Here is a 27,329-nt window from a genome sequence, read left to right on the forward strand (position 1 = left end):
CAGGTCTACACAGTCTACGATACAATTGGTCGCACAACACCAGGACCAACCTGGAATAACTGTGGAGCGCAGATAGGCATCAGCTTCTAAAGTTTTCCAGCCTTCATTTGGAAACGTGGAGAATCGAGTGTCGACCAATCAACGAAGTCCCTTTAATCCGCTGAGCCAATCAGGAGTGAGAGGGGCATCCGGAACGTACCAATCCAGAGAGGGAATGGAGCCAGTGCCTGAATGATGGCGCCGAGGAACTGACCAATGGGAAGGGCGGCCGACGGGGCTAGGACCTGAATGCCGATCCGCGAGATCAACTCTAGGCCTTGCTGAAGGGGGAGAGAATAATACTCCTCCGGCCTTAAGCGTGTGTACTCTCAGCACGCGGGCACATCCTTCACTGGCACTTGCCCCGTACAGCCGACTAGCCCCCCCGACTCATTCTATACTTGGTAATCCGCTATTGTTAGTGGCCCAGACACGAGTCACACTAAAACTCAGTGTTAAACATATATATATATAAACACAAGTTACATAGTGCTAGCTTTTGGACACTTTCCAACCCTAGGTAAACAACATTAACCCTTACAGTGGGCCACCATCACGCGCTATGTACATTAATGGCGCTATATAAATAAGGACATACATACATACAGCCCAGAGCAACATCCAATGTGACAAAAATACAGTGAATTACCTATATATCTCTTGAAAAAAGGGTCATTTTGTTAACCCTTTGGCCAAAGCGTCTTAAGCCTGCGAGCCACTTTCAAGGCATGACCATAATATCGCAGGTCCTAACACTAACTGATTAAAATGCTTATTTACCTCTATAATTAGAGGAAGGATGGCCCTGGCATTGAACCTGTCGCAACCAGCTGTATGAAAAGAAAACCTGCTTACCTGGACAGTGGGGAGGGGCGAGCTTTAAACCCTGGGTGGGAGGAGCCACTGACCTCCAAAACAGCTGAGACCAGCTGGACAAAGTAAATATCAGTTAGTGTTAGGATCTGCGATATTATGGTCATGCCTTGAAAGTGGCTCGCAGGCTTATACGCTTTGGCCAAAGGGTTAACTAAATGACCCTTTTTTCAAGAGATATATATGTAATTCACTGTATTTTTGTCACATTGGATGTTGCTCTGGACTTCTTTGTTTCTTGTTTTATACAATTAGCCACGCCCAGTAGCGCTCCTTTTGACACTTATATACATACATATATTTTGTGGTAATATGGGGGCGTTTCTGGGAGCTTGCTGGGTATCTGTGTGTTTGTTTACACATATATATATATAGATATATATATATATAGCCACTCTCCTGACAAAAAACCTGCCTATGAAGTCTAGCAGCTGTGCCATGTAAACTGATAGATGCACGAAGGGGTGTAAGTGCATTAAAAAATGCACTAAATCGTGGCACTGACATTTGTATGGAGAAAAATATAAATTGTTTATTTATGCCATGGAACCGCAAGTATTCCAACGTTTCGATCACCAGAAGCTCCCTCTGGGGACACTTTGATGTTCTATGTCATAAATCGCAAATAAAAGCCCCACACGTCTCAGCTCATGTTGGCGACCCTGCCCTTCCCCCTTATCTCTTAGTGCTTCCACTGCAGCCAGGGATTCTGGGTAATGACATGCAAATGAGCAGTCGCAGTGTCACTGTATGGAATACACACTTCGTATTTTTTCTCCATCAAAAAATCGCTGATGGAGTCAAGCTGTTCGCCGACGAAACGCGTGGGGCCGCCTGCGTCGTCACGCGGCCTGGATCGCGACGCGAAGCCGTGCGCACGAGGGGTATCCAGAAGCAGCTGTGGCTCCTGGCTCAATTCGGACTCCTGTATGGCGTGATGGTGAGTGAGCTCACATTGGGACATTTCTGTTCCCTACTGGAGGTCGGGACACGGCGTCACAGACCTATGGGACCCCTGCTGCCATGGCTGCGCTTATAGCGCTGGCAACAGCGACGTCGCGGCAAAACAAATGTATTGCCGCTGTAGCGTGCGCTTATTGTAGGCGGCGCGACGGCTTGGTTGCGATTGCTGGAAGTCGAGTCAATTTCATTTTTCCAGCGACTACAGCGTGACATCACCGTCGCGTCGGGCGCCGGGCGCTATGAGCTCAGCCTAACACAGAATGTCCAATTCTGCAGCTGATGGTGGACGATCCATCCATATTGAGCTACATTTCTATGCTGGTTTGTATTCAACTTTTTGTAAAAGTGGGCATTTGTCTCACCCCCCCCCCCCCTGATTAAATGTGTGGATTAGGTGCTAGAATCCTAAATAAGACTATTTAAATCAATCATTAAAAAAATGATTGCAGAATAGCAGCCCTGCTCCCAGCATCCCTGCCCCTGTTCATCCCACCAGCCCATTGCATAAGATCCACCAGTGAGGCACTATTCCCAATGCCTCCTAACCACGTGTTCCGGTTCTCTTCAGCTGCCCTCAGTTTAAGGCCGGGGCCGACGTCATTTCCGCCCTTCTTCCTGGTCATGGGGGTGGGTGGAATTAAGGCATGAAAACATCCTGTAGGGGGAGATCCAGTGAAGAGGGGGGGGATGATCCTCAGCCTGAGTCACTGAGTGGGTGACAAACCTCCAGGGGAGAGGTAAGTACAGGCCCTGATACCCCCACCTTATACCCACCTTACCTGGGGGTGTGGGCAGGATAATGATGGCTGCCTGCTGTACACCACCATTAATCCTAATGTTAATTGTAGGGTCATTATGGTATTCCCCCTGCTGATTGTGCCCTGTGATGGGGAACAGTTAATATAGGATCTTATATACACCCCCCCCCTGCTTCCACCATTGTATATGATATATATTATTTAAATATTATGTTATTTGGGGATTATATGTATATATATTATAATAATATTAGTTTCTATAATTGTGTGCAGTCATGGTAGCATTTAAGTGTATTTTATGTCAGATCTAACCCCCCCTCATTGTATATCATTATATATATATATATATATATATATATACACATATATACATACACACACACACACACACACTCACACACACAATGAGGGGGGGTTAGATCTGACATAAAATATACTTAAATGCTACCATGACCACACAATTATAGAAACGAATATTATATTATATACATACATACATGCCCTGGGATTGGAACATTGTTATAACACCATTTCCTGTTATTGTTGTCTGTTATCCTTGTGCTGAGAGCACGTGGCTGCGTCTCTGCTGGCGCTGTGCGCTCGGCGCTTGCCGCTTTTACTTAGCATTATTATTATATTCTGTCCTGTGATTGGAACGTGTGATTCTTGTGATGGAAGCATTTAATATAATATAATTGGCATCAGATCCCACCCATTGCATATCATATTTATATAAATATTTGATGTATATATTATACAAGTATAATATGTTCCTTAGGATTAGTACAATATTATAATACTATTTCCTGCATTTAATAATTTATCTTATATTTCACATAGTGTGTGTGTGTGTGTGTGTGTGTGTGTGTGTGTGTTACCTGTGGTGGGAACATTATCCCTATCTGATCAAAACACCACATTGTATATTTAATTTCCGAGTTTTAAACATAGTAGGGAATTATATTTTAGGTATTGAACCGCTCTGTTTTCCTACTATCTATTGTTAATAGCAGAAATAATTTTCGTTATTAGTGACTGTCTGTGTGTCTCTGTCTCTCTGTCTGTGTGTCTCTCTCTCTGTCTGTGTGTGTCTCTCTCTCTGTCTCTTTGTGTGTGTGTGTGTCTCTGTGTGTGTGTCTCTGTGTGTGTGTCTCTGTGTGTGTGTCTCTGTCTGTGTGTCTCTCTCTCTCTCTCTGTGTGTCTGTGTAGCAGGTCAAAATGGAGGCACACACTGGGTTGAATACAGGCAGATGGGGCGCAAGGTAAACAGTGGTTAACAGTAACTCAATAAGGATCACTGCTGTGATCCATAATTCTATTACTGTGTTGGTATTTTGGATCACAGCTGTGATCCTCATTGACTGACTGTTAACCCCTGTTTACCTTGCATCCCATCGGCCTGCATTCTACCCAGTGTGTGCCGCCATTTTGTCTCTGCTACATATCTATCTTATCTATAATCTATCACCCCACACATCTCCTGAGTTATCTATGACAGGCGGTTTTATCAGACGCCTTTCATCGTAGTATTCTTTCCGGCCGATTGGTTCCATTAACTTCAATAGGGACTTTTGGTGTGTGGCGCAAAGCGTGAGGCAGAACTCCCCCCCCCCCCCCAAAAGGACGCAAACTATCAAAAGCCTCATAATCTGTGCGCCCCGAAACTCCTCCGGTTTACGTCCCCTAAAGGGCAATTGTAGTAAGTAAAAGGTAGTAAGAGGATGGTGTGTTTAGCAATCAAGCCTGATAGCACTTGTTGGTTACCTGATCAACCAGTAGGGCGGCAGTAGAGGGTATTTTAGCAGGGTGATTCTAAACTCATGAGATACCTTACAACCCTGAAGAAGCGAGCTGTGTTCTAGCGAAACGCGTCGGAGGAAAGGACAAGTCATTCTTTTTGAGATTTATTTGAATCATTATTTTATCCATTAAAATCCCAAGCTTATTTTCACCATAGGGGTCATTTCTTTGCGCTTTTCTTCTAAACATAGGTGTGTGATTGTTACTGTAACACCCCCCCCCCCTTCTTTAAGGATATGGAGACCTCCAAATCGTCTACGATGCAGGTCAGCTTCGTGTGCCAGCGATGCAGCCAGCCGCTGAAGTTGGACACCTCCTTCAAGATCCTGGATAAAGTCGCCATGCAGGAACTGACGGGTAAAGTATCATTACCTCATACGTAGATGTAAACCCCCCAAACGCGCCGGAGCACAACCACGACGCTCCAAGCTACTCCCCCCCCCCCCTCCCCGAGATATTGTATTTGAACTCTTGTCTGGGAGAACCAATATGGCTGACCAGCCTCACCTTGGCGGCTGAAGTTGTGACATCACGACAGAACATCTCTGCTTCTGATTGGGTGACCCCGCAGCCATCTTAGGGTTCAGCTCATGGGGACCCTCTGGTTCATATAAAACACTTGATATTAAGGGGAGGAGGAGGGTGCTTTTAACCTTTAGAGTGCCAACGCATTTCTGGCGTCGAATGAAACGTTATAGCCTTGTTCTACTATAGCAATGTATTATGGGTAATAGCATGTTCCGGAAACAAGGACCGTGTAAGTGTTACAAAATATGGCTGATGTTCCTTAAACTTTGAACCTGAGAAATTGCTTAGCTGTTACTTTTTTTTGCTTATCTGGCTACGACGGCCTCTCTGCTGGTTCACGGTATGTTCCTCCCCCAGTCTGCCAAGGATGAACAGGAAACCAGTATCCCGACTTTTAGCCTTGAAATGGAATCGGCATTGCTTTTTTGTTCCATCTATCTTTTAGCTTATCTCTGCAAGAACCTACGCTAACGTGTGTAACTGTCGAAACTGCAAGTAACACCCAGTGTTTGAACGCTGTCTAACTATAAGATCACGGCTTTGTGCTGTTTGCTATAAATTGTAGAGGAGTAAGGATAAGATTTGGTGCTTGTGTTAACCAGGCTCCGGGCCTGGTCGTGCATAATTAGACTGTAAGCTCCTCGGAGCAGGGACTCCTCTTCCTTAATGTTACTTTTATGTCTGGAGCACTTATTCCCATGACCTGTTATTTATATTATTTGTTATTTATATGATATGTATTACTGCGGTGAAACGCTATGTACATTTATGGCGCTATATAAATAAAGACATACAATACAATATGGATCTCTTGCTGGAGCTACACAATATACAAAGTCTCTGGCAGACTGTTATCCTCAAACAAGGGTGACGCTTGTTTCTTCCAAACTGGTCATGTGATCGCTTTGTCAGCATCACGTGATCACCACCGCTCCCCCCCCCCCCCCCCCGGTTGACGGGAAGTGGAAGAGTCTACACTTCCGCTCCGCGGGGCCTTCTGCCGGATCGGCCCCTTGGGGAAAAAACGAACGTGTCCATGACTTACCTGGTATGTTCATAAGGCCTCTGGCATGCTAGGTCCTGTGTCATGCCAGGTACGTCATAAGGCCACTCAAGAAGTTGAGGTGTCATTGAGTTCTTTGTCAAGACCATTAACCGTGAGCATCTTTTCTTTATAGCTCCGTTGCTGACTACAGCTGCAGTGAAGCCCAGTGACCCCCACGAGTCGAACGTCATTGAGGTAGGAACGTGCGCCCACCCCACACGACCCCTATTGAGCCCGTGGTTCCTTTGACCAAGGCGTCCGTCTCGCGTAGCTGGTCAAACCACTTCTCGGTGTGACCGTCTTCCTTTAAAAGGAGCAGTCCCACCTCGGCGGCCACTGTGGTGGAAAGCCCCAGGTTCCCCTCTCTGGCAGAGTGTTCTCCTCAAACGAGGGCGAAGCTTGTTACATGTATAGAAAACGTACGGTGAAACCCTGTGCCCATTTCCAAATGGGCGTACGCAATGTAATCATGGAACGATGCGTTGAATTAACTGAATTTCAGCATATCCCCTTACTTAATAATAATAATAATAGCATGTTCTTGTGTAGCGCTGCTAATTGTACGCAGCGCTTTACAGAGACATTTTGCAGGCACAGGTCTCTGCCCCGTGGAGCTTACAATCTATGTTTTTGGTGCCTGAGGCACAGGGAGATAAGGTGACTCGCCCAAGCTCACAAGGAGCCGACACCGGGAATTGAACCAGGCTCCCCTGCAGCAATCTCAGTGCCAGTCAGTGTCTTTACTCACTGAGCCGCTCCCTCCCCTGCTTCACACTCAGTGCCAGTCAGTGTCTTTACTCACTGAGCCGCTCCTTCTCCTGCTTCACACTCAGTGCCAGTCAGTGTCTTTACTCACTGAGCCGCTCCTTCTCCTGCTTCACACTCAGTGCCAGTCCGTGTCTTTACTCACTGAGCCGCTCCTTCTCCTGCTTCACACTCAGTGCCAGTCAGTGTCTTTACTCACTGAGCCGCTCCCTCCCCTGCTTCACACTCAGTGCCAGTCAGTGTCTTTACTCACTGAGCCGCTCCTACTTCTGTGTGACTAATGGGCGGCTTCATAATTCCCGTGCAAAGAAGGCGCCGGAGCGTGGCTAACCATTTTACACGGGGCCCGAGGACTGACAAATGGTCTTTTTATTAACAAAATTCACTAGGTAAAGATTGTAGACACCATCCCCATCGTTTCTTCACCGGGCAAATGTTCAAGAATGTTTAAGAAAGTAGGCACTGCAAATAAAAAAATAATAATCGCTGGCGGGGCCCCGTCACACGTCTCGGCCCCGTGAATCCTGCCCTTCCCCCATTGTCTCTTAGCATGCAGTGTTTTACGCTGCAGCCAGGGATTCTGGGTAATGACATGCAAATGAGCGCGCAGTGTCGCCTTTTTTTTTTTTTTTTTTTTGCTTCTCATCCATTGTAACAAGGGACCCCCTAATAAGCTTCTGCCTGCCACATTGCGCAGCCTGGGGGTTACAGAAGTGCAGAGCCAGCCAACCCTACTCGCAGAGTTTCCACATATAGCATACAATGCAGCCAGAGATTCTGGGTAGTGACATGCAAATGAGCACCCAGCCAAGAAATTTAGGATTAAAAATGCATTTTTATTTTTGCGGGACGCAGGGGGAAGCATTAGACCAAGACCCAGCCCTTGAAGTTGCATTTTGGCAGACTCCACCTGGAAATGGGAGAAAGCGCTTCTTTGCTGAAGTAGTAGTAGATAGACAGAGCAGACTTCCAGCAGAAGTAATGGGGGAGAGGGGGGCGGGGATACTACAGAGTTCAGGAATGGTTTGGACAGACGCAAGGAGTCGGTATAGGGCTATCTAGTAAAGAATAAGAGCCTTCGATCTAATACAGTCTACGGCCTTTTAATATATAAGGAAGCCTCCCTCCCCCCCCCCCCCACCCCCCGTGCTGGAGAAGATTGAAATCCCACGACGACTTCTCCAGCATTTGCCCTAGCGAAACGCGTTTACAACGAGCTACGACGTGGCCACAGAGTCGTGGAGGGCCAGACTGACATCGTGGAGCACCTGAAGGGGTTAAATATGACTTCTACCCCAAACCTTTTTTTATATACAATGGTCAAGGTTTCCAAGGAAATGTCAGAGCAAAACGGGGGGGGGGGGGGGGGGAGGTTAGATGCTTGGCCGACCCGACCTGTAATGTAACAAACTTCGTCTCCGGCTTGATGGGCTCGGTTGTGTTCCTGCTCTTCCCCTGCAGGAAACGTTTGCCGAAAGCAGAGCGGACGGAGTGTCTCGGAGATTAATTCCGCCTGCAAGGTAGAGTCAAGAAATACTGAAGTGTTGGGGTGGGTGTGTGTGTGTTCATCACCATCCATCATCATCCTCCCTTATCGATCCACTGCTGGATGAAGGCCTCCCCAGTGATCTTCCAGGATGGCTTATGACTCCATCCACGGCCTCTGCGTTATCTTCCCCTCCCCCCCCCCCCCCCAATGAGCCCTTGGCGATTTTGGCGCCCCTGTTGGAGGCGATGCAGCAGGTTGGGTGGATGAGGGGGCGAAGGGTCCTCCATCGGTCACCGATTTTGTACTTCCACTCGCAGGATGATGTCCACAGAAAGCGCCAACAGTTTCACGCTGATCGGAGAGGCGTCCGACGGGGGGACGATGGAAAACCTGAGCAGGAGGCTAAAGGTAACGCTGTTGTCCACCGACGCCTTATTATACAGCGCAGCGAGAGAGGGATATGTCTTCATGGGAAGTGTTGCATACGGAGGCAGCGTTAGAGGAGAGAGGTGTAAAAATTACCTTTTTTGAGCGAGCTTAGAAAAATCTTAACTTTTTGAACGGTTTGCCAAATAAAAATGCTTCTCTCTTTCTCTCTGCGCCTCTGTGTGTCTGTCTGTCTCTCTCTGCCTCTTTCTCTCTCTCTCTCTCTCTCGCGCTCTCTCTCTGCCACTCTCTCTCTCTCTGCCACTCTCTCTCTGCCACTCTCTCTCTCTGCGCCTCTCTCTCTCTCTGCGCCTCTCTCTCTCTCTACCTCTCTCTGCCTCTCTCTCTCTGCCTCTCTCTGCCTCTCTCTCTCTCTCTGCCTCTCTCTCTCTCTCTCTCTCTGCCTCTCTCTGCCTCTCTCTCTCTGTCTCTCTCTGCCTCTATCTCTCTCTCTGCCTCTATCTCTCTCTCTGCCTCTCTCTCTCTCTCTCTGCCTCTCTCTCTCTCTCTGCCTCTCTCTCTCTCTGCCTCTCTCTCTCTCTGCCTCTCTCTCTCTCTCTGCCTCTCTCTCTCTCTCTGCCTCTCTCTCTCTCTCTCTGCCTCTCTCTCTCTCTCTCTCTCTCTCTGCCTCTGTCTCTCTCTCTCTGCCTCTGTCTCTCCGCCTCTCTCTCGCTGCACCTCTGCATTGCTCTCTCTGCGCCTCTCGCTCTGCCTCTCTCTCTCTCTCTCTGCCTCTCTCTCTCTGCCTCTCTCTCTCTCTCTGCCTCTCTCTCTCTCTGCCTCTCTCTCTCTCTCTGCCTCTCTCTCTCTCTGCCTCTCTCTCTCCCTCTCCGCCCCTGTCTCTCGCTGCACCTCTGCATCGCTCTCTCTGCTCTGACAAAATCCAAAGTTTTATTTTGAAATGACCATAGTTCCGACTTTCGCTTTAAACTGATCAATTTCGTTGGAACACGCCGCAGCGCGTGGGCCGCCGCAGCGTTGTGGGCGGGGCCGGCCACGTCATGCCTCTCTCCCTCTTCTCTGCCAGGTGACGGGGGACCTGTTTGACATCATGTCCGGCCAGACGGACGTGGATCACCCCCTCTGCGAGGACTGCACCGACACACTTCTGGATCAGCTAGACACTCAGCTCAACATCACCGAGAACGAGTGCCAGAACTACAAGTGCGTCTCACCGGCACGGGGGGCAGCAAGTGGCCGACCAAGCGTCCGCCACCACCAACGTTTTGCTCCTACGCACCGGACCTTCTGTACGGGACCGAAACGTTGGTGTCTTTCGGACTTTATTACACGCAGTTGATTTTAGCGTGCGTGCGCGTGTAAAATTGGGGGGATGATGTGGATAGCTGGTGCCACAGGACGTCTCTCGAGTAGCACAGCTGCCAGTCGCCTCTCTGCTTTCCGAAGTCGTGCTCCACGAAAGCGCTAGAGTACAGCCATGCAAGGCATTGTGGGGTGTGGCTTTGGGATGCAGAGCGGTGATTGACGGTTCTGTTACTGAAGGCGTTCAGCAGCAGCCATAACCTTTCCCATACTGCGCACCACCTCTTCCCTCCCCCCCCCCATCCCCCCTTCCGTGTCCTGGTCCAAGGGACCCCCGACGGGCTGGTCCAAGGGACTTCCCACTTTGGCCTGGTGCATATATATCTGCAAACACGCAGAACCTCACTCGCTGACCCACGAAGAGCACCTATTCACCCTGTGCGTACCCCTTCTTTCCCCCCCCCCCTCATTGGTTCCCTCTCAGGCGCTGCCTGGAGATCCTGGAGCGAATGAACGAAGACGACAAGGACATCCTGGAGGCCAAGCTGAAGGAGCTGGCTGCGGACGAGGAGAGGCTGATCCAGGACCTGGAGGAGGTGGAGAGGAACCGCGAGACGGTGGTGCAGGACATCGAGAAGGTCCGAGACGAAGCCGAGAGGATGGAGCAGGAGGAGGTTCAGTAAGTGGCTGTCCTACCCGTCGGAGAGGACTATTCCCCTGCGATGTGGCCTGGGCCTCGCAGGTCAGCTGGTCTCTCCCTCTTTCCCCCCCCCCCCAAGGTACCAGAAGGAGTACAGCGAGTTCAAGCGGCAGCAGTTGGACTTGGACGATGAGTTGAAGAGCGTGGAGAACCAGATGAGATACGCCCAGGTCCAGCTGGACAAGCTGAAGAAGACCAACGTCTTCAACGCCACCTTTCACATCTGGTAACTCAACTGGAGCCATGTTGTGTGTATGATGTGCTCAAGGGGGGGCGTGTTATCTGGGTGGTCCCCTTTTCTCTATGAGTGTGACGCGCTTGGGGTGGGGACATCGTGGAACTAGAGAGAGTGCAGAGCCTTAGTGACCTGACCAGCTTGTGGGGCCGCGGGATTTCCCTGAGCGGAATTCCCTGCTGCTGCTAGGGGGCTGGGCAGCTTCCCACATTCTCATTGGCTGCTGCTGGGCAATGCAGCCAATCAGGAGGAGATGTCAGGAACCTGGGGGTGGGGCCAAGGAGAGGAGAAAACATCCTGGAGCAGAGAGGTGTGTGTGTCTCTCTAGCGCGTCGCTCCTTTCACCATTGTGCCCAGTATTTTTGGAGAAGCCGCCTGGCATTCCCTAGGCCTGAGTGTCTGTACAGAAAACACAAGGCCATAACTGGCGGGATGTTCCCTGCCCCTCTCCTACAGCAGCGGCAGCTCTTATTCGAGCAAAAGCCGCTGGCTGTATGTGGCTGGGAAGCGGGTAGCCGCGGCGCGTGGCGGCGCACTGTGACGTCACAGTCAGAAGCGCGCCCGGCTTCCCCGTCTTCCCTGGCTTCCCCAGGCTTCCCCGACACCCCTGGAGATCAAATCAAGGTAAGCGGGGGTGCGGGGAAGCAGAGGGGCAGAGCAGAAGCCGGGCTCGGGGTCCGGAAGCATAGTAAATTGCGCGCGAGTTGGAGGGGGGGTGCGTGGGGGAAACGCGGCGGCGCGCGGTTATTACTGGCGGCAGCTGGGGTAGATCCCGGCATGCCGCCGGCATTTAGTGCGATAAAGTATGTCGCTACTGTACCTCCATAGGCACAGCGGGCAGTTTGGCACCATCAACAACTTCCGTCTGGGGCGTCTACCCAGCATCCCGGTGGAATGGAACGAGATCAATGCGGCTTGGGGCCAGACCGTGTTACTGTTGCATGCGTTGGCCAACAAGATGGGACTTCAGTTTCAGAGGTGAGAGACCATGGCTGACTCTCGCTCGTCGTCCCTCGTTCTATCCCCCTCTTCCCTCGTTCTATCCCCCCTTCTCGCTCGTCGCTCTCCCCCACTGATTCTATAATGTGCTTCCAATACAGATATCGCCTGGTCCCTTTCGGAAACCACTCGTACTTGGAGTCCCTTACGGACAAGTCTAAGGTAAGAAGTCATCGGGGGAGGGCGGGGTCTTCCTGCTTCCACGCCAAGCTACACCCTAAGGACTACTACTTGTTTAGTTATAAACCTAGCAATACCGCTTGTTTTGTATTTACACAAGTGCATTTGGGTCTCGTACTGTCTCCTAATTAAATGGCGACTTTGCTAAGCTGACCTGCACTATGTATCCCCGCTCTAATCTCTCACTATGCACCATCCCGACTCTTGCGTTCTGCTCAAGGATGTCTTCTCTCTACCCCCTTTTGTATCTAAAGCCCTCTCCCGCCTTAAACCTTTCTCACTGACTGCCCCGCACCTCGGGAACGCCCTTCCCTTCAGTACCCGACTACCACCCTCTCTACCCACCGTTAGGACCTTTCCTTAAAACACACCTCGGTAACGATGCCCTCGGGTAGCTCTGGTGGCTGATACTACACATCTCACAGGCACTGACCGTGGCCCCCTGCAGACGCAATTCCCAGAACCCCCTCCTCCTGTCTCTGTGCGTTCTCCCCACTTACCACTTAGAGTGTGAGCTCTTCGGGGCAGGGACTCCTCATCCTAATGTTACTTTTATGTGAAGCCTTTATTCCCTAGGTCTGTTATTTTGTAGCGTCTGCTACTTCCGTGCTATGTATGTGTAGCTTTATTTACATAGCGCCATCCATGTTTATAGCGCGTCACGGCAGCAACATACGGAACATTACAATACAACACATAACGGGGATCAAGCGCCTCAGACATAAAACACAATAGAAAACCGGGTCCCCTGCCCTGAAGAGCTTACGCTCTTAAGCGGTAAGTAGGGAGTTTGTACAGAGACAGCAGGAGGGTGTCCATTTCTAGGGGTCGTTTTGGTGTCGTCGGCTGGAGCTCTGACCTCATTCTACGGTCAAGTTCACTGGGCCGGCGTCGAGCGATCAGGAAGTGGTTAAAACAGCTGTACTCCCTTCTAGTTTTGTTTTTTTTTACCTGTACCCGGGGGTCCCTCTGAGCCATCTCCCACTCCCCCACCCCTCTCCCAACCCCCCGAGATGCTGTCACGGGGCAGGAAATACATGCCCAATGGCCACCAAAGTCAAGCTCACTCCGTTGGCCAACGGAAGCTGGTCAACATGTTGAAGCCCACAAGTGAAAGCCGTAATCCAGTGAGGGATGACTACTTCCCCCCCCCCCCACCCCCCCCCCCCCCACAGGAGAAAGGGGGTAGGGTAATAAGCTACTCCAATGCTACCCCGTTCATTGGTGCGCGCTATAGAAACAGATAGAAGATTCCACTGGTGGCACGGAGCCGGGTTACCATTGCTGGGACTAGGCGTGACGCGGCTGTATCTTCTGCGTTTTAAGGAGCTGCCGCTGTATTGTTCTGGAGGGTTGCGGTTCTTTTGGGACAACAAGTTCGATCACGCCATGGTGGCCTTCCTGGACTGCGTGCAGCAGTTTAAAGAGGAGGTGGAGAAAGGGGACACTGGGTTCTGCCTGCCCTACAGGTTGGTGGCGCTGTCCTGTCCGTAGCCCGTTTGGACCCGTCACGGCCCTTAACTGCCCTGACACTTGGAACAAGAGTGAGATATTTTTGTTGTACTTTGTGTAAAGCCACGGACCAGGGTTTTCCAACCTGCATAATAGAGGTCCTAGGAGGGACTGACCCCTTAACCCTGTCACTGCCATTAGTACACTTTGCCCCTAGGAGGGAATGACCCCTTAACCATGTCACTGCCATTAGCGCACTTTACCCCTAGGAGGGACTGACCCCTTAACCATGTCACTGCCATTAGTACACTTTGCCCCTAGGAGAGACTGACCCCTTAACCATGTCACTGCCATTAGCACACTTTACCCCTAGGAGGGACTGACCCCATAACCATGTCACTGCCATTAGTACACTTTGCCCCTAGGAGGCACTGACCCCTTAACCATGTCACTGCCATTAGTACACTTTGCCCCTAGGAGGCACTGACCCCTTAAACATGTCACTGGCATTTTTTTGGGGGGGGGAAGAGGGTGTCCCAGTTCCATCTCACGTCCTCACTGTTCTGTTAACACCGCTTTCCCCCCCTCCACCGCCCTCCCCACCCACCTGGCCGGTTTTGAACCCTCTGCTTCCGTGTGTTCTCAGGATGGACGTAGAGAAAGGTAAAATTGAAGACACAGGCGGTAGCGGCGGGTCTTACTCCATCAAGACCCAGTTCAACTCCGAGGAGCAGTGGACCAAGGCCTTGAAGTTCATGTTGACCAATCTCAAATGGGGCCTGGCCTGGGTCTCCTCGCAGTTCTACAACAAGTGACGGCGGCCCGGTTCTCGGAAGAGGCGTTGGCGTTTTTGGTTGATGAGCGTTTCCCCCCCCCGATTGGATAGATGTGGGAGGTCGATCCTCCGGAGATAAACCCCCGTTTCCCGAGATACTCGCCCGTTTATTTGCCGGTGTTCTTCCTGGCCAATTTTGGATGGTGTGTCGTCCAACAGGAAGCCGAGTCGGCCATCCCTCTGATGGCGTTGCGGCATTCTGTTGGCCCACCAGATTTTGGCCGCCATTTTGTAATTGGGGGGGGGAGGAGAGAGAGAGAACACTGGAGCCAAAAAAATAACGTGGTTTAGCTACGGAGGACCCCTTGGTTCATATGCTGTAAAGGGGGGGGGGGGGGAGAAGGGGTGGTTTGCTGCTTTAACCTAACAAGGTACTCGCTCGTTAGGGATTGGGGGGCGGGGATTGATAATTTAAGAAACAAGGGTGCTGAATTAAGAGACTGTCGAGGATAAGGCCGGTTGTGTTTTAACCCGGCGCAATCTATCCAGCAGAGGAACGGAAGAAGACGACTTCTCTTTTTCCGGTCCCGTCTGCAACACCACGATCACCGGTCGGGCCGAAGAGCGGTGACGTGATTGCGACGTCCCAGGGGAGGGGGGGAGGGGGTTGGCTCGCTGACTCGGCCTGCCATGGCATCTAAATTTAAAATGTTTGAAAAGGCAGACGTAGCACGGCTGCCATATTTGATTCTGGGGGGGGGGGGGAGGGGAGGGGAAATACCAGTTAACCCGGCTTTTGCAAACTTAACGCACGCCCTTTGACCATTATCTGGTTGGGTTTATGCAATGAAACCACGTTCCAACCGGGTAGTGACCTGTTGGAGGGGTCATCCGTGGTACCTTTTTGGCCAACATGTCTACATCCGTTAAAGGAGCAACCCAACCTCTAGGGAGACACCTGAGCCACCCGCCACGTTCCCGAGATATGGGTGAAGTCACCAGTATTACCGCCTGGGTTCTTTAAAGGTGGATTTCAATGGCCCGTTTCAGTATGAAGCCACGACCAATAATCTCGCAGCTTTCTTACTGACCCGAGATTCGGCCTGCCATTTTTGTTCGCCCAGAGAGAGATTTCCCCCCCCCCCCCCCCCCCCTGGATCTCCCACCCTATATAACGAAACAAAAAAAAACTGCCCCTATACACCAATTCTTGCGACTGTCTTCTGTTATTCTGCTCGCTATTGGAATGAGGATTGAAGCTCTCGGCGACGCCGACGGTGGGAGGATGTATGGACCTTTATTGAAGTGACGTTGTCCTGTCTCACTCCCGCAGGCGATTTTGTGTGCCCGGTATTAAACACTATTTTGTAATCTGGCGGTGAATACGATGTCTACGTTTTTTCTATGCTTCGGGGTTAAAAGGTACAACCCCCCCTCCCCCCCCCCCGGGGTCTGGGATATGTGGTCGCCATTGTTTTGCCGCCTCCAAACCTCCGCCGGTATTTGGCCACTATTCACCTCGCCGCCGGGACATCTCGCCAACGGCAGCTTCCCTGCCCAGGTAAGACCCTAAACCTTACCCTAAAAACTCCCCCTTTAATCTTAACCTCTAATACGGACGCTACCCCCTACCCTAAAACCCCCTCATCTTCACCCCTAATACGGACGCTACCCCCTACCCTAAAACCCCCTCATCTTCACCCCTAATACGAACGCTACCCCCTACCCTAAAACCCCCTCATCTTCACCCCTAATACGGACGCTACCCCCTACCCTAAAACCCCCTCATCTTCACCCCTAATACGGACGCTACCCCCTACCCTAAAACCCCCTCATCTTCACCCCTAATACGAACGCTACCCCCTACCCTAAAACCCCCTCATCTTCACCCCTAATACGGACGCTACCCCCTACCCTAAAACCCCCTCATCTTCACCCCTAATACGAACGCTACCCCCTACCCTAAAACCCCCTTAATCTTAACCTCTAATACGGACGCAACCCCCTACCCTAAAAACTCCCCCTTTAATCTTAACCTCTAATACGGACGCTACCCCCTACCCTAAAACCCCTCATCTTCACCCCTAATACGAACGCTACCCCCTACCCTAAAACCCCCTTAATCTTAACCTCTAATACGGACGCAACCCCCTACCCTAAAAACTCCCCCTTTAATCTTAACCTCTAATACGGACGCTACCCCCTACCCTAAAACCCCCTCATCTTCACCCCTAATACGAACGCTACCCCCTACCCTAAAACCCCCTTAATCTTAACCTCTAATACGGACGCAACCCCCTACCCTAAAAACTCCCCCTTTAATCTTCACCCCTAATACGAACGCTACCCCCTACCCTAAAACCCCCTTAATCTTAACCTCTAATACGGACGCAACCCCCTACCCTAAAAACTCCCCCTTTAATCTTAACCTCTAATACGGACGCTACCCCCTACCCTAAAACCCCCTCATCTTCACCCCTAATACGAACGCTACCCCCTACCCTAAAACCCCCTTAATCTTAACCTCTAATACGGACGCAACCCCCTACCCTAAAAACTCCCCCTTTAATCTTAACCTCCTAATACGGACGCTACCCCCTACCCTAAAACCCCCTCATCTTCACCCCTAATACGGACGCTACCCCCTACCCTAAAACCCCCTCATCTTCACCCCTAATACGGACGCTACCCCCTACCCTAAAACCCCCTTAATCTTAACCTCTAATACGGATGCAACTCCCTACCCTAAAACCCCCTCATCTTCACCCCTAATACGGACGCAACCCCCTACCCTAAAACCCCCTCATCTTCACCCCTAATACGGACGCTACCCCCTACCCTAAAACCCCCTTAATCTTAACCTCTAATACGGACGCAACCCCCTACCCTAAAAACTCCCCCTTTAATCTTAACCTCTAATACGGACGCTACCCCCTACCCTAAAACCCCCTCATCTTCACCCCTAATACGGACGCTACCCCCTACCCTAAAACCCCCTCATCTTCACCCCTAATACGAACGCTACCCCTTACCCTAAAACCCCCTCATCTTCACCCCTAATACGGACGCTACCCCCTACCCTTAAACCCCCTCATCTTCACCCCTAATACGAACGCTACCCCCTACCCTAATCCCCCTCATAACTCTGAATACTAACGCTACCCCCTACCCTAATCCCCCTCATAACTCTGAATACTAACGCTACCCCCCTACTCTAATCCCCCTCATAACTCTGAATACTAACGCTACCCCCTACCCTAATCCCCCTCATAACTCTGAATACTAACGCTACCCCCTACCCTAATCCCCCTCATAACTCTGAATACTAACGCTACCCCCTACCCTAATCCCCCTCATAACTCTGAATACTAACGCTACCCCCTACCCTAATCCCCCTCATAACTCTGAATACTAACGTTACCCCCTACCCTAATCCCCCACATAACTCTGAATACTAACGCTACCCCCTACCCTAATCCCCCTCATAACTCTGAATACTAACTCTACCCCCCTACTCTAAAAACCAAACCCCTATTCTTAACCCCCGACTGTAACCACTAAAACCCCTTTAATTTACATTATTGGCGAAACGGACGGCGGCGTGGCTGCCCCGAAAGGTCTGCCGCACGCCAACGCAGGCGTGGTCACGGCAAAACAGCCGCCGCCGACGACGACCCCCTCGTCGAATAGAAAACAAACTCCGCCACCAACTATGACAATATAGCAAAGCGGCAGATCCCTCAGGGGTCCCGTTTTGAGGACACGCGCCGTGTGCGCATACCGTATAATACCCGAGGGAACCTCACGCCCATCCCCCCCCCCCCTGGTTTTAGGTAACGTCCCGCGCCCGGAATTTTACGGAGCTTCTAAGCAAAAGCGACACCGCAACCCTGGTGAGGGACAGCCCGCGATTTCACCAGCCACGGCGGACTGACTGCAAAGCCGCCTGCGTCATACACTTCCCGCCGTGCCGCTTCTGGCGCAAAACGCCGACGCCGCCAAAGTTGTTATTGTTTGGACGGACCTGCCGCTCTCACGCTGTGCTTCAGTATGACGGAGGATAGTTCTAGAATGCTGTCCGCTGTAATTCCGGTGATGCCGTTTAAATGGTCGAGAACCTTTTTATTTTTAAGGAAACAAAACGAAACCACGATGTATAACGTACGTTTTCCCTTCTACAGTAACTTTTACAGGGGAGGGCGGTGGCCGGACGCCACCATTTTCAGCTCCGGGGACCACCTAGTCCGCGAGATACCAGTGAAGTTTGCAGCACATTGCCCCTCCGTGGGAGACAAAATGGCTGAGCAAAATCTGGTTGTGGCTTCCTATTGGACGGCCGTTGAAATCAGGAAGTGACACCGGTAACTTCACCAGTAGGAATCTTGGGAACCCAGGGTTCCCCCCGGAGCTGGAAATGGTACGGTCCAAGGTGTGAAGACCCCTTAACCCTGTCACTGCCATTAGTAACTTTGCCCCTAGCAGGGACTGACCCCTTAACCCTGTTACTGCCATTAGTAACTTTGCCCCTAGGAGGGACTGACCCCTTAACCATGTCACTGCTATTAGTACACTTTGCCCCTAGGAGAGACTGACCCCTTAACCCTGTCACTGCCATTAGTACACTTTGCCCCTAGGAGAGACTGACCCCTTAACCATGTCACTGCCATTAGTACACTTTGCCCCTAGGAGAGACTGACCCCTTAACCCTGTCACTGCCATTAGTACATTTTGCCCCTAGGAGAGACTGACCCCTTAACCATGTCACTGCCATTAGTACACTTTGCCCCTAGGAGGGACTGACCCCTTAACCCTGTCACTGCCATTAGTACACTTTGCCCCTAGGAGAGACTGACCCCTTAACCCTGTCACTGCCATTAGTACACTTTGCCCCTAGGAGAGACTGACCCCTTAACCATGTCACTGCCATTAGTACACTTTGCCCCTAGGAGAGACTGACCCCTTAACCATGTCACTGCCATTAGTACACTTTGCCCCTAGGAGAGACTGACCCCTTAACCCTGTCACTGCCATTAGCACACTTTTCCCCTAGGAGGGAGTGACCCCTTAACCATGTCACTGCCATTAGTACACTTTGCCCCTAGGAGGGACTGACCCCTTAACCCCGTCACTGCCATTAGTAACTTTGCCCCTAGGAGGGACTGGCCCATTAACCATGTCACTGCCATTAGTACACTTTGCCCCTAGGAGGGACTGACCCCTTAACCATGTCACTGCCATTAGTGGTCTGGTTACCTGATTCCAGGAGACCTGGTTCAAAATGAAGGCGCTGGTTACAATAACGCCACTGGCCAGCAGCATCTGATCTTCCTTCACCGACACAAACTTTGCCCTGTCCAGATAAAGGTTTGTACAGATAAGGTTCTCCGAACTACTGTGGACTTACCACCGAACTGCGAAGCCTGTGCAGTATATTCTACCGTAAATAAATAAAACCCCTTAGCCATTGTTTCATAATTCAAAGTTGTGTCTAAGACATGTCTCTCGTAGGTTCTCCAAACGCTAAAACATTACGATGACTCTAAATGTGTCCACAATTTTTTTTTACCTGTCTTGAAATTGAGCTGTGTGTGTGTGTGTGTGTGTGTGTGTGTGTGTGTGTGTGTGTGTGTGTGTGTGTGTGTGTGTGTGTGTCGGTAAACCAGCTGCAACGAAGGGCCACCAGTCTTCCAACACTCAACCCCATGATTGCTTGGAGTATCGATCACCTGGTCGTGAGCAGGACATGGACAGTAGTGGCAGACACCTGTGGGTTGAAAGACCGGTGGCACTCGCGTGTCTTCGACTACTGTACATGTCTTGGAGAGGGCCTGCCCGCGACCAGGTGATCGCTACACCAAGCGATTACTGCGTTGGGTGCCGGAAGAACGGTGGCACTCCTGGTCTCTTCCACTTCCGTTCAGATCTTGGGATGTCCGCTCATGACCACGTGATCGATAACACCAAGCGATCGAGGAGTTGAGGGTTGGAAGACTGGTGGCACTCAATTCCTTGATCGCTTGGTGTAACGATCACGTGGTCGTGGGCAGGCCTCTCAAGACATGAACGGAAGAGGAAGACACCAGGAGTGCCACCGGTTTTCCGGCACTCAACACAGTAATCGCTTGGTGTAGCGATAACGTGGTCGTGGGCAGGCCCTCTCCAGCACATGAACAGTAGATGAAGACACCAGTAAGACACAAGTGCCACCGGTCTTCCAACCCTCAAGTATTGATCACGTTGAACGGAAGTGGAAGACACCTGACTGCCACTGGACTTCTGGCACTCAACCCCTTGATTGCTTGGTGTAGCGTTCACATGGTCGATGGCAGGACCCCCCCTACCCTCCAAGACATGTATGGAAATGGAAGACACTTGCGTGCCACACGTCTTCCAACACAACTCCATGATCGCTCGGTGTAGCGATTACATGGTCCTAAATAGCAAACACAGTATAGAGCCCAAACTGAGGAATGTCATCTGAACCCAATATCTCGTAAACAGGTGGTCGTTTTTCTAGGAGGACAACTCAACAAGACAACTGGGGGAACAACTGGACTGAGTTTTGTGGTTTGGTTTGGGCCCTCACCTCTGCAAGTCACTTGGTGTTGAAAGTTCCACGGTGGCTTTTAGTAGCATGTCATAGATGGGGTTCTTCAGTAGATATACCAAATCCAGGACCTTCACACTCATATCACGCAAGTCCTTTAGGGACACCGAGCAACCGTTGTGTCCTACAAATGGCAAAACATTGTTTAATAACAATGATAGTAGAAATAATAACAACCTGTCTGAGACAGATGAACGTGCTCACAAATGTTCTTTATCGTTACTACACCCTTTTTATACCACCGACGACATACTCTTGAACCAGACTACCAACGAAACATGGTAGAAATGGCAAAGTGTGCCTCGCTCTCACCTAAAACCTCCAGCAGCATCTCCACGTAGGTGAAGGGCGAGGCCAGGTTCATACGGAACTCTAGGGTCTTTAGCACGGTGAGTTCTGACCTCAGCAGCTCCTCCTTGAGGTACTTGTAACCGGCCGATTTCAGAAACTGCAAGACCGTGTTGTTATCCACCACCTGAAATCCACATGAATGTAGTTATTGGGGGGGCCGTAAATAAAAGACGAACCCCTCTCTTTATGAAGGTAAACAAGGATGGTGGTGGGGGAGAGCCGTGACTGAAGGCCCCAGCTCGCCGATGCCGGAAAAAGCCCAACTTCGGCGTCCGGCTGCCGGGCCTGCGTGCGCCACAGAGCCCAAGCCCCACCGCTCCTGCTCGTATCATGACCGACGCCAGCGATCGCGATGTGCCGCAACCCCTACTGCGCTAGAGCGCTTAAATGAACCTAACTCTTACATGGCAGTGGAAGTGCAGCTTGCTCGCGATCTGGATGCAGGATGCCAGACGTAACATGAACGTGTCACAGAGGTCGGCCTTTAACGAGCTCCACGTCTTTGCCGGCGATGTCTCCGTGTTTTTCCTGGATTCTGCGGTGGAACTATAAAGCTTTTCTACGTGCGAGATCATGAACCTGAAATACATACGTTGGGGGCGGTCAGGCGCTGCAGAGTGACCACTCTCAGGTGATGAAGCTGGAAATAGATAGAGCTAAGGCTTCTGATTTCTTAGTGGTTTAGATTTCAAAATAAGGCGAGTTGCTAAGATTGGGATTCATTGGAAGTCTATGAGGACACGTTATTCCTTGTAAAGGGGATCCCATGAAAGACTATGGAGACACATCATTCCTTGTACAGGGAACCCCATGAAAGTCTATGGGGACACATCATTCCTTGTACAGGGAACCCCATGAAAGACTATGAAGACACATCATTCCTTGTACAGGGAATCCCATGAAAGTCTATGAAGTCACATCATTCCTTGTACAGGGAATCCCATGAATGTCTATGGGGACACATCATATCTTGTAGGTGGGATCCCATGAAAGACTATGGGGACACATCATTCCTTGTACAGGGGGTCCCATGAAAGTCTATGGGGACACATCATATCTTGTAGGTGGGATCCCATGAAAGTCTATGGGGACACATCATATCTTGTAGGTGGGATCCCATGAAAGTCTATGGGGACACATCATTCCTTGTAGTTGGGGTCCCATGAAAGTCTATGAAGTCACATCATTCCTTGTACAGGGAATCCCATGAATGTCTATGGGGACACATCATATCTTGTAGGTGGGATCCCATGAATGTCTATGGGGACACATCATTCTTTGTACAGGGAGTCCCATGAAAGACTATGGGGACACATCATTCCTTGTGGATGGAGTCCCATGAAAGACTATGGAGACACATCATTCCTTGTACAGGGGATCCCATGAATGTCTATGGGGACACATCATTCCTTGTACAGGGAACCCCATGAAAGACTATGGGGACACATCATTCCTTGTACAGGGAACCCCATGAAAGTCTATGGGGACACATCATTCCTTGTACAGGGAACCCCATGAAAGACTATGGGGACACATCATTCCTTGTACAGGGGATCCCATGAAAGACTATGGGGACACATCATTCCTTGTACAGGGAACCCCATGAAAGACTATGGGGACACATCATTCCTTGTAGATGGAGTCCCATGAAAGTCTATGGGGACACATCATTCCTTGTAGATGGAGTCCCATGAAAGTCTATGGGGACACATCATATCTTGTAGGTGGGATCCCATGAAAGTCCATGTGGCTGGGCCGGCTGGGAATATTGCAGGGCTCGGTACAGGGCCTCTTACCTTCTTGATATCTTCCCGCAGAGTCCCTCATCATGGCGCTGCGCCATCAAATGGTGCCGAGTTGCCATGACAGTCGCGGGACGTCACGTGGTCATGGCGACACCATTAGACAGCGCAGAGCTATGATGAAGGACTCCGCAGGACAAGATGAAGGAGAAGGTAAGAGAGTTAAAGAGGCCCAGCACTCTCCCCGGCAATCGGTTTAATTGTTGTGCGGTAAGAGCGTGGGGCCTCTAACCATGGGGCTCGGTGCAGTGGCGCCGATGGTACGGTCATCCACCCGGCCCTGCAGTATGGGGACACATTGTTCCTTGTAGATTGGATCCAATGAACGTACCTATCTAATATTTCCACTGCTTGGTACTTTGTGGAGCTGTCCTGGCACCAGAGTTCAGCCAAGAGGAAAACCAGCTCTGAAAACCAACAAAAAACGCATATTACCTCTCCTTGGTAAACGATCACAAGATCTCAGATCTCGGCACAGTCAGTCGGTTTAATCAGTACGGAATTACGTGAGCTAAGGAAGCCAAACAATGCTTAAACCAGCAATCCCCCACACCCTGTTTGAAATAAGAGGTCCTCTGGAGTCTTCCACTCTGTGATATTCTGAGGAACGCCCTGGTTATGTTGAGGTATTTGTGGAAACACCCCCTTAAACATCCCCCCTCCCATCCTTTTAGGAGGACGCACAATATATCCATCACACAGTGCGGGGATAGAGGTTAAGTAGACAGCAGGGATGGGTCATTAGGAGACAGAGTGAGGCTTCTAACCCAACCTTCATGCTTGGTGGGCCCACTGCAGAAGAAGATGACACTCCAGTAAGAGACACTTACGAAAAGTGCGGGGCCTCTGTAACTGCCATCAACCCTCGGCCCATGGGCCCACTGGGCATTTGCCCTGTTTGCCGGCTTGCCCAATCCACCCCAGGTTGTACTCAATTAGCCACCGAAGAGGGATGGTAAGACAGGACTAAGCAACGAAGCCGGAGAGTGAAGACCCCAGGAATGGTGTGAGTTTATCGGCAAGGGTTTGGGCCTGGCACCTATGATCTTTGGGTCCTTGAAGCAACCAGCGTACTCGGACAGATGGGACAGACACTGCTCGTTCTCCTTGGCCAAGTCAATAAGGACGTCTTCTAAAATGTCGGATGACAACACGCCAAAGATGGTCCCTGGTGGAGCCGGGACCCTGGCTTTGGCTCGTGCCAGAATTCTGTTCATTTTGAAACTGGGCGAGAACGTGTAGAAGGGGAAAATACACAGCAAGAATGGGTATTTTGAACGGCTCGGACAATGATAGGATCGATGGTACTGTATTATATATATATAATAATAATATATACAGGGAAAGTGTGCATAGATACATTTATGGAAAATATGTGTGTGTATAGATATGTGTGTATCAGTGTGTTAATGTGTGTATTTGTGTGGAAGTGTTAGCCTATCGGTGTACCGGTGTCTGTGCGTGTATCATGGTGGTAATACACGTGGTCAGTGTGTCTATGTTTATGTCAGTGTAGTAATGCGTGTCTGGGTATGTATCACGGTGTATATCAGGGTGGTAATGTGGGTGTATCAGGGTGTCTGGATGTGTATCAGCATGGTAATGTGTGAGAATCAGTGTGGTAATGTGTATCAGTGTGGTAATGTATGTGTATCAGTGTGTACGTGTGTGTATCAGTGTCTGGGTGTGTATCAGTGTGGTAATGTGTATCAGTGTGTATGTGTGTATCAGTGTAGTAATGTGGATCAGTGTGGTAATGTGTGTGTACATGTGTGTATCAGTGTGTCAGTGTGGGAATGTGAGTATAAGTGTGGTAATGTGTATCAGTGTGGTAATGTGTGAGTACCAGTGTATCAGTGTGGTAATGGATGAGTATTAGTGTGGTAATGTGTGAGTATCAGTGTGGTAATGTGTGTGTAGCAGTGTGGTAATGTGCATCAGTGTGGTAATGTGTGATATCAGTGTGGTAATGTGAGTATCAGTGTACTAATGTGTGATTAACACTGTTAATGTGTGAGTATCAGTGTATCAGTGTTGTAATGTGTGTGTATCAGTGTGGTAATGTGTGTGTATCAGTGTGGTAATGTGTGAGTATCAGTGTGGTAATGTGTATCAGTGTGGTAATGTGTGTTTATCAGTGTAGTAATGTGTGAGTATCAGTGTATCAGTGTGGTAATGTGTGACTATCAGTGTGGTAATGTGTGTTTATCAGTGTAGTAATGTGTGAGTATCAGTGTATCAGTGTGGTAATGTGTGAGTATCAGTGTGGTAATGTGTTGTATCAGTGTGGTAATGTTTTGTATCAGTGTGGTAATGTGTTGTATCAGTGTGGTAATATTTGTGTATCCGTGTAGTAATGTGTGAGTATCAGTGTAGTAATGTGTGTGTATCAGTGTAGTAATGTGTGTGTATCAGTGTGGTAATGTGTTGTATCAGTGTGGTAATGTTTGTGTATCAGTGTAGTAATATGTGAGTATCAGTGTAGTAATGTGTGTGTATCAGTGTAGTAATGCGTGTGTATCAGTGTAGTAATGCGTGTGTATCAGTGTAGTAATGCGTGTGTATCAGTGTGGTAATGTGTTGTATCAGTGTAGTAATGTGTATCAGTGTAGTAATGTGTGTGTATCAGTGTAGTAATGTGTGTGTATCAGTGTAGTAATGTATGTGTATCAGTGTAGTAATGTGTGTGTATCAGTGTAGTAATGTGTGTGTATCAGTGTAGTAATGTGTGTGTATCAGTGTGTTAATGTGTTGTATCAGTGTGGTAATGTTTGTGTATCAGTGTGGTAATGTGTGTGTATCAGTGTAGTAATGTGTGTGTATCAGTGTGGTAATGTGTGTGTATCAGTGTGGTAATGTGTGAGTATCAGTGTATCAGTGTGGTAATGTGTGAGTATCAGTGTGGTAATGTGTTGTATCAGTGTGGTAATGTGTTGTATCAGTGTGGTAATATTTGTGTATCAGTGTAGTAATGTGTGAGTATCAGTGTAGTAATGTGTGTGTATCAGTGTAGTAATGTGTGTGTATCAGTGTGGTAATGTGTTGTATCAGTGTGGTAATGTTTGTGTATCAGTGTAGTAATATGTGAGTATCAGTGTAGTAATGTGTGTGTATCAGTGTAGTAATGTGTGTGTATCAGTGTAGTAATGCGTGTGTATCAGTGTAGTAATGTGTGTGGTAATGTGTTGTATCAGTGTAGTAATGTGTGTGTATCAGTGTAGTAATGTGTGTGTATCAGTGTAGTAATGTGTGTGTATCAGTGTAGTAATGTGTGTGTTAATGTGTTGTATCAGTGTGGTAATGTTTGTGTATCAGTGTAGTAATGTGTGTGTGTCAGTGTAGTAATGTGTGTGTGTCAGTGAAAGTAATGTGTGTGTGTCAGTGTAGTAATGTGTGTGTGTCAGTGAAAGTAATGTGTGTGTCAGTGTAGTAATGTGTGTGTATCAGTGTAGTAATGTGTGTGTATCAGTGTAGTAATGTGTGTGTATCAGTGTAGTAATGTGTGTGTATCAGTGTGGTAATGTTTGTGTATCAGTGTAGTAATGTATGTGTGTATCAGTGTAGTAATGTGTGTGTGTCAGTGTAGTAATGTGTGTGTGTCAGTGTAGTAATGTGTGTGTGTCAGTGTAGTAATGTGTGTGTGTCAGTGTAGTAATGTGTGTGTATCAGTGTAGTAATGTGTGTGTATCAGTGTAGTAATGTGTGTGTATCAGTGTAGTAATGTGTGTGTATCAGTGTAGTAATGTGTGTGTATCAGTGTAGTAATGTGTGTGTATCAGTGTAGTAATGTGTGTGTATCAGTGTAGTAATGCGTGTGTATCAGTGTAGTAATGCGTGTGTGTCAGTGTGGTAATGTGTGTGTATCAGTGTGGTAATGTGTGATATTTGGGGATTGTAACATCACAAAGAAAGGGGAAATGTCCCATGCATTAGTTACACAAATAAAACACAGGGAGCTCTGATAAAAAGATTACAGTAACAGAATAAACCCCACAGATAAACACTGCGCCTGTGCTTTCAGAAAGCATTGGGTGCTGACATTAAGTGGTGAGAGCTGTAAATGGCGGCCTCCACTACTCGCTCTGCTGCGCGTTAACGGCGTGTCAATAAAGTTATCTGAACAAAACTTTGCAAAAAAAAATGTCCACTCGCTTCCGCCATGGCCGCGGTCACGTGGTATAAGCGACGCTGCTCGGCGGCCATGTTGGTTGGGGCGAGCACGTTAATAAACCTCATCTCCTTATATGTGACGCCGCTGGCAGCCATGTTGTGTGTGGGC

The 27,329-nt window shown here is 49.5% G+C and overlaps 2 protein-coding genes across 4 annotated transcripts; one reads left to right on the forward strand and one right to left on the reverse strand.

The window, feature by feature from the left end:
• The first annotated feature begins 2,488 nt into the window (after nt 1-2,488).
• BECN1 (beclin 1) lies at nt 2,489-15,665 on the forward strand. 2 transcript variants are annotated; one of them, XM_075580161.1, is made up of 12 exons: nt 2,489-2,612; nt 4,667-4,790; nt 6,140-6,201; nt 8,233-8,291; nt 8,578-8,668; nt 9,714-9,850; nt 10,434-10,628; nt 10,729-10,875; nt 11,713-11,862; nt 11,985-12,045; nt 13,390-13,532; nt 14,162-15,665. In XM_075580161.1, the coding sequence occupies exons 2-12, from the start codon at nt 4,670-4,672 to the stop codon at nt 14,328-14,330; spliced, it is 1,335 nt and encodes a 444-aa protein (XP_075436276.1). In that variant the 5' UTR covers nt 2,489-2,612; nt 4,667-4,669; the 3' UTR covers nt 14,331-15,665. The 2 variants fall into 2 exon arrangements, with proteins under 2 accessions (XP_075436276.1, XP_075436277.1); XM_075580162.1 differs by lacking the exon at nt 10,729-10,875.
• A 2,115-nt stretch (nt 15,666-17,780) lies between these two features.
• On the reverse strand, nt 17,781-27,153 carry CNTD1 (cyclin N-terminal domain containing 1). Of its 2 annotated transcripts, none has more exons than XM_075580170.1 (8): nt 27,090-27,153; nt 24,090-24,274; nt 23,382-23,457; nt 21,653-21,827; nt 21,210-21,372; nt 20,877-21,021; nt 19,544-19,640; nt 17,781-18,408 (listed from the first exon to the last, which is right to left on the reverse strand). In XM_075580170.1, the coding sequence occupies exons 2-8, from the start codon at nt 24,265-24,267 to the stop codon at nt 18,298-18,300; spliced, it is 945 nt and encodes a 314-aa protein (XP_075436285.1). In that variant the 5' UTR covers nt 24,268-24,274; nt 27,090-27,153; the 3' UTR covers nt 17,781-18,297. The 2 variants fall into 2 exon arrangements, with proteins under 2 accessions (XP_075436285.1, XP_075436286.1); XM_075580171.1 differs by having other exon boundaries at nt 27,045-27,132.
• Nucleotides 27,154-27,329: the final 176 nt, after the last annotated feature.

This window comes from Ascaphus truei, chromosome 23 (genome assembly GCF_040206685.1).
Source record: "Ascaphus truei isolate aAscTru1 chromosome 23, aAscTru1.hap1, whole genome shotgun sequence".
Lineage (NCBI taxonomy): Eukaryota > Metazoa > Chordata > Amphibia > Anura > Ascaphidae > Ascaphus > Ascaphus truei.

Bases quoted from the DNA above. Each gene is read 5' to 3' on its own strand.
- BECN1 (XM_075580161.1), top strand. From the start codon at position 4,670: ATGGAGACCTCCAAATCGTCTACGATGCAGGTCAGCTTCGTGTGCCAG. The intron at 6,202-8,232 runs GTAGGAACGTGC...CTTCCCCTGCAG, and splicing joins ACGAGTCGAACGTCATTGAG to GAAACGTTTGCCGAAAGCAG. The intron at 8,669-9,713 runs GTAACGCTGTTG...CTTCTCTGCCAG, and splicing joins ACCTGAGCAGGAGGCTAAAG to GTGACGGGGGACCTGTTTGA.
- CNTD1 (XM_075580170.1), bottom strand. From the start codon at position 24,267: ATGAACAGAATTCTGGCACGAGCCAAAGCCAGGGTCCCGGCTCCACCA. The intron at 23,458-24,089 runs GTGCCAGGCCCA...GTTGGTTTTCAG, and splicing joins CAAGGACCCAAAGATCATAG to AGCTGGTTTTCCTCTTGGCT. The intron at 21,022-21,209 runs GTGAGAGCGAGG...TGCCATTTGTAG, and splicing joins GATGCTGCTGGAGGTTTTAG to GACACAACGGTTGCTCGGTG.